General features: G+C 43.5%; 1 protein-coding gene across 1 annotated transcript in view; it reads left to right on the forward strand.

Moving 5' to 3' along the window:
- The window catches only part of LOC143298363 (cleavage stimulation factor subunit 3-like), a 57,563-nt gene that overhangs the window by 46,481 nt on the left and 5,082 nt on the right, over positions 1-6,000 (forward strand). The window contains exons 13-15 of the mRNA XM_076611261.1: positions 1,050-1,119; positions 2,687-2,783; positions 3,590-3,694. Coding sequence (XP_076467376.1) covers positions 1,050-1,119; positions 2,687-2,783; positions 3,590-3,694 — 272 coding nt within the window. The remainder of the gene's footprint in view (positions 1-1,049; positions 1,120-2,686; positions 2,784-3,589; positions 3,695-6,000) is intronic.

Raw genomic sequence — 6,000 nt, forward strand, 5'->3', positions numbered from 1 at the left:
AAAGATTCCAAAGAGAGAGAGAGAGAGAGAAATAAAACATCGGTCAGTGAAGAAGAGTGGGGTGATGGGGAGGGGGGGGGGGGGGATGAAGCAGCAGTGATTTTGATGGCTATGGCAGTGTGGAAGGGTGAGGTGGTGTGGATGGCAGTGTGGGAGTGAGGAGGGTAGGGAGATGGGCTCTCTGAGTCCTCATGTGTTCTAGTTGTTGCCATTTTGGTTGACAACATGGGTTGACTACAGACAAGCCTCAGTGGTAAGATGTAACACCTTCAGGCAGGCACTGGCAGTGAACAGTTTACTTCTGAATAGGAAGACCAGCTGACATACGATTATCAGCTGTGTGAAAACTGTGTGCTAAACAAAACAGACTTTTCATGGTCACAACAGCCATAGACAAGAAGAATGCAAAGCTCAGTTTGTTGGGTAAACATGTCTGTGACCACCAGGTGGCAGGTTGGATGAGTCCTTGACTCCAATCCCTTGAAGGAGATGTGTGACGCTGGAAGGTTCCAAAAATAGCAGCCAGTGGCAAGTTGCCTGAAAGCTGCAGGGCAACTCTTTTCTTCATTCTGCTTGATAAAGTCACGACTTGAATATCATATTCTAAAGAATGTCTGTTGATCGTATTGGGAGTGCAACTAATATTTCTAAAAAAAACCCCCCAAAAAACCATGCTAGTCTTAACAAATATTGTTTGCCAGGTCAGGCAAGTACAGAAATGGTTTAGCTTGCCTGACATGGTGATCTGATACTGGCCCTGGGCAGTTAGGCAACCGTAAATGTTGAGTCCTGGTAGTGGAGTGTGACAGACAGAACATCAGCACATTGTTACAAACCAGTCATCTGTCTCTTTCAGACTGGACAACATCTCAGTGTTGACCCACTGAACAGTCACTGTGCGTTTTCCCTTTCAGCATCTTCCCACTTGTGTGCATGCTTGTTTATTTTGTGTTACGAGTGTGTGTGTGTTAAGTGCTTTAGGCTTTTTTGCATGTGCGTTATTATGTCTGTGTGTGTGTGTGTGTGTGTGTGTGTGTGGCATGTTGCAGAGGACAACAACACCAGAGTGCTGTTTGAGCGCATCTTGAGTTCAGGTCACGTGCCTCCAGAGAAGTCCACGTAAGTGGTTGAGTGTGTGTGTGAGAGAGAGAGACTTGTGTGATGACTGGCCACATCTGTCACTGCTCTGACACAGCTCAGACTGCGACATACAGGAGTCAGAGAAATTGGAAATGAACTGTTTCTGTGGCGCAGAATGGACTGTAGGAATGAAAGAGAACGACATAACTTTGATTGTTTGGTAATACTAACCAGAATAAGTATATTTTATGTGTTCCTTGATTTTGTTAAAGCTCTTCTACATTCAGGCTTTCATCTCCTGATCTCATTTGAGTTGCGTTAGTGCATGTGTGTATAGCTGCTATCATCATTTTATGACAGTTTATTGATTTTTCGACGGCCACTTTACAGAATTTTTTAAAAATTAGTACCCGTTTTTTTTGTGAAAAAATCCTAGCAAATCGATTTCACTTAAATCTTATTTTCCTGGCAGCGAAAGGGTTGACCATTATGACATTGTTTTACCACTGTCTCTAGTGGCATTACTTTTATCATTTCCACTGTTTCATGTGACATCACTTAGCCATAAGGACATTGTTTTACCACTGTCTACAGTAATGTTACAAATATTATGACATCTCTACACCATGGTCTGTAACAGCTTACCATTATGACATTACTACACCATGATCTGTGACATCTTTACCATTATGACATCACTACACCGTGATCTGTGACATTACCATTATGGCATCACTACACCATGATCTTCTGTGACATAACTGTACCATTATGACATCACTACACCATGATCTGTGACATTACCATTATGGCATCACTACACCATGATCTGTGACATTACTGTACCATTATGACATCACTAAACCATGATCTTCTGTGACATCACTGTACCATTATGACATCACTACACCATGATCTACTGTGACATTACTGTACCATTATGACATCACTACACCATGATCTGTGACATTACTGTACCATTATGACATCACTACACCATGATCTGTGACATTACTATACCATTATGACATCACTGCACCATGATCTTCTGTGACATCACTGTACCATTATGACATCACTACACCATGATCTTCTGTGACATCACTGTACCATTATGACATCACTACACCATGATCTGTGACATCACTGTACCATTATGACATCACTACACCATGATCTGTGACATTACTGTACCATTATGACATCACTACACCATGATCTTCTGTGACATCACTGTACCATTATGACATTACTGCACCATGATCTTCTGTGACATCACTGTACCATTGTGACATCACTACACCATGATCTGTATGATTTGGGACATGATCACCATGTTTGTATTTACGTATGAGTTTTTATGCACATACATATGTTTATTGCGCATGATTGTGAGTTGAGGACTGAGTGTGTTTTGTATGCATGTGTGTGTGGATTGTAAAGTGCTTTGTGCAGTGAGGAAAGTGCTGATAAATGTCCAGTTATAATATTATTATGATGATGATGATGATTATTATTATCATAGGACATGATAGGGGATATCAAAGAGTCAAACAAGTTCAGCGTTGTTTTTTACGTTTATGTTCTTGAGTGTGTCTGTGCACAGTGACATCTGGAGTCGGTTCCTGGCGTTTGAGTCCCAGGTCGGTGACCTGGCCAGCATCGTGAAGGTGGAGAAGCGGCGTGCACAGACTATTGAAAAGGTGAGCAGTGGGTTCTGCAGGACCGTGTTTCCTTGTGGGGCTCTGTGCTGACAGAAAGGTCTGTCCAGTGTGAAGACTGTGCAGTTGTGAGTTCAGACCCTGTCGGTCCTGTCACTGTGTGGTAGTTCAACCACTGGCCACCTCCTGTCCACAGCTGAATGCGCTGTGAGTGTCAGCACAGAGTGGCGTGTCATCCACCCCCTGGATGCTGCTTTGGAAATTGTCGCTCCAGTTTCCTGACCAACACTGCTGCAGTGTTGAGTTTGCTGACCTGTTGGCAGGCGTTGGTCAGGGCCTGGGTGTAGGCTAGCACTACAGGTGTCTGTATCTCCTGGGCCTGGTTGATCTGGGGGGGTGTAGTGTGGAAGGGAGAACAGATGGTGTACAGTGCAGCCTTGCCATGTAGTCTGACAGCTGATGGGTTTGGTTCTCCTCAGCAGCTTTGGGTCAGCAGTGCGCTGAGGGTACAGTGATGTTGTAGGACTTGTATGCAGTGCTGTCTGGGCCCAGTTCTTGTTGACATGCTTCAACAAGTTGGGGATCCATGGCTTTCATATTTGGTTTTATTTGGGTGTTTTTTGTTTGTGTATGGTTTTATCTGAGCTGGTTTCTTTTTTGTGTGTTTAATTGGATGGGCGGGGGGGAGTGGGGGGGGGGGGGTGTTGTTGTTGTTTGTGTTATGCTGTGGTTTGTTTTGCTTTGTTTTGAATAGATGTTTTTTGTGTTTGTGTTTGTCTTGTTCTTTTATGTGTGTGTGTGTTTTATAAATCCTGCATGCTGATGGTGGCTGTGTGTGGTGTGTTCAGGTTCAGGAGTACGAGGGCAAGGAGACAGCTCTGCTGATTGACCGCTACAAGTACCTGGACCTGCTGCCTTGTTCCGACAGTGAGCTCCGGGCCATCGGCTACATGGTGCGTCTTCCTTCACTGTGACATGTCTGTTACTGAACAGTGTGACATGTCTGTTATTGTACAGTGCTACATGGTGCGTCTTCCTTCACTGTGACGTGTCTGTTATTGTACAGTGCTACATGGTGCGTCTTCCTTCACTGTGACATGTCTGTTATTGTACAGTGTGACATGTCTGTTATTGTACAGTGCTACATGGTGTGTCTTCCTTCACTGTGACGTGTCTGTTATTGTACAGTGTGACATGTCTGTTATTGTACAGTGCTACATGGTGCGTCTTCCTTCACTGTGACATGTCTGTTATTGTACAGTGTGACATGTCTGTTATTGTACAGTGCTACATGGTGTGTCTTCCTTCACTGTGACGTGTCTGTTATTGTACAGTGTGACATGTCTGTTATTGTACAGTGCTACATGGTGCGTCTTCCTTCACTGTGACATGTCTGTTATTGTACAGTGCTACATGGTGCGTCTTCCTTCACTGTGACATGTCTGTTATTGTACAGTGCTACATGGTGCGTCTTCCTTCACTATGACGTGTCTGTTATTGTACAGTGTGACATGTCTGTTATTGTACAGTGCTACATGGTGCGTCTTCCTTCACTGTGACGTGTCTGTTATTGTACAGTGCTACATGGTGCGTCTTCCTTCACTGTGACATGTCTGTTATTGTACAGTGTGACATGTCTGTTATTGTACAGTGCTACATGGTGCGTCTTCCTTCACTGTGACATGTCTGTTATTGTACAGTGTGACATGTCTGTTATTGTACAGTGCTACATGGTGCGTCTTCCTTCACTGTGACATGTCTGTTATTGTACAGTGCTACATGGTGCGTCTTCCTTCACTGTGATGTGTCTGTTATTGTACAGTGTGACATGTCTGTTATTGTACAGTGCTACATGGTGCGTCTTCCTTCACTGTGATGTGTCTGTTATTGTACAGTGTGACATGTCTGTTATTGTACTGTGCTGCATGGTGTGTCTTCCTTCACTGTGACATGTCTGTTATAGTACAGTGTGACATGTCTGTTATTTTCCAGTGCTACATGGTACATCTTCTCTTCACTGTGACATGTCTGTTATTGTACAGTGCTACATGGTACATCTTCTCTTCACTGTGACATGTCTGTTAATGTACAGAGTGTAATTTGTCTGTTATTGTACAGTGTGACATGACTGTCTGTTATTGTACAGTGTGACATGTCTGTTATTGTACAGTGCTACATGGTACGTCTTGTCTTCACTGTGACGTGTCTGTTATTGTACAGTGTGACATGTCTGTTATTGTACAGTGTGACATGTCTGTTATTGTACAGTGTGACATGTCTGTTATTGTCCAGTGCTACATAGTACATCTTGCCTTCACTGTGACATGTCTGTTATTGTACAGTGTGACATGTCTGTTATTGTACAATGCAACATGGTACGTCTTGCCTTCATTGCGACATGTCTGTTATTGTACAGTGTGACATGGTACATCATCTCTTCACTGTGACATGTCTGTTATTGTACAGTGTGACATGTCTGTTATTGTACAGTGCTACATGTCTGTTATTGTACAGTGTGACATGTCTGTTATTGTACAGTTCTACATGGTACATCTTCTCTTCACTGTGACATGTCTGTTATTGTACACTGTGAGATGTCTGTTATTGTACATGGTGTACAGTGCAGCATGGTACGTCTTCACTTCACACTGTAACTGATTCAGACACAAGACTGATCAGTCTCACACAAAGCCTCCATCACTGTTGCTCTCACTGTGTGTCATGAAGTGGGCTGTGACTGTGGACATCACAACCCAGATCTGCACCGAATCATCGCCCTCATCACTGCGCGGGCTTTCTTCCCACTGTCCACATCTTTCGTTATTTTCTGAGCCATGTTTAAGGCCGTAAACCTTTGAAAAATGAGCCAAGATTCATCCATGCTGGACAATACCATTTTGGACCAGCTGTGCCAGCATGTGACTTCAGAAATTTCCACTGCCAGTGAGACATACAGTTCAAACCCAACAAGTCCACAGGATGTAAACAGTCTCCAAAATTTCTAGCAGACAGGAAGAAACAGAGTAAGTCGTTTCCCATCACTATCAACTGTGAAACAACAGGGATGTAAGTCATAGGTCCTAAAGTGTTAAACGTAATTTTAGGGGGAAAAAAAACACCTTTTGTGTGACAGTCTTCCCTTCACAGTGGCATTATGGTGTGATGTGTGACATTCAATGTGTGAAGTGACAGAACAATGTATGCCATTGTGTGACAGTCAGTTTGTGATGTGACAGAGCAGTGTGTGTGTGACAGTCAG

The sequence above is a fragment of the Babylonia areolata genome, chromosome 23 (assembly GCF_041734735.1).
Source record: "Babylonia areolata isolate BAREFJ2019XMU chromosome 23, ASM4173473v1, whole genome shotgun sequence".
Taxonomy (NCBI): domain Eukaryota; kingdom Metazoa; phylum Mollusca; class Gastropoda; order Neogastropoda; family Buccinidae; genus Babylonia; species Babylonia areolata.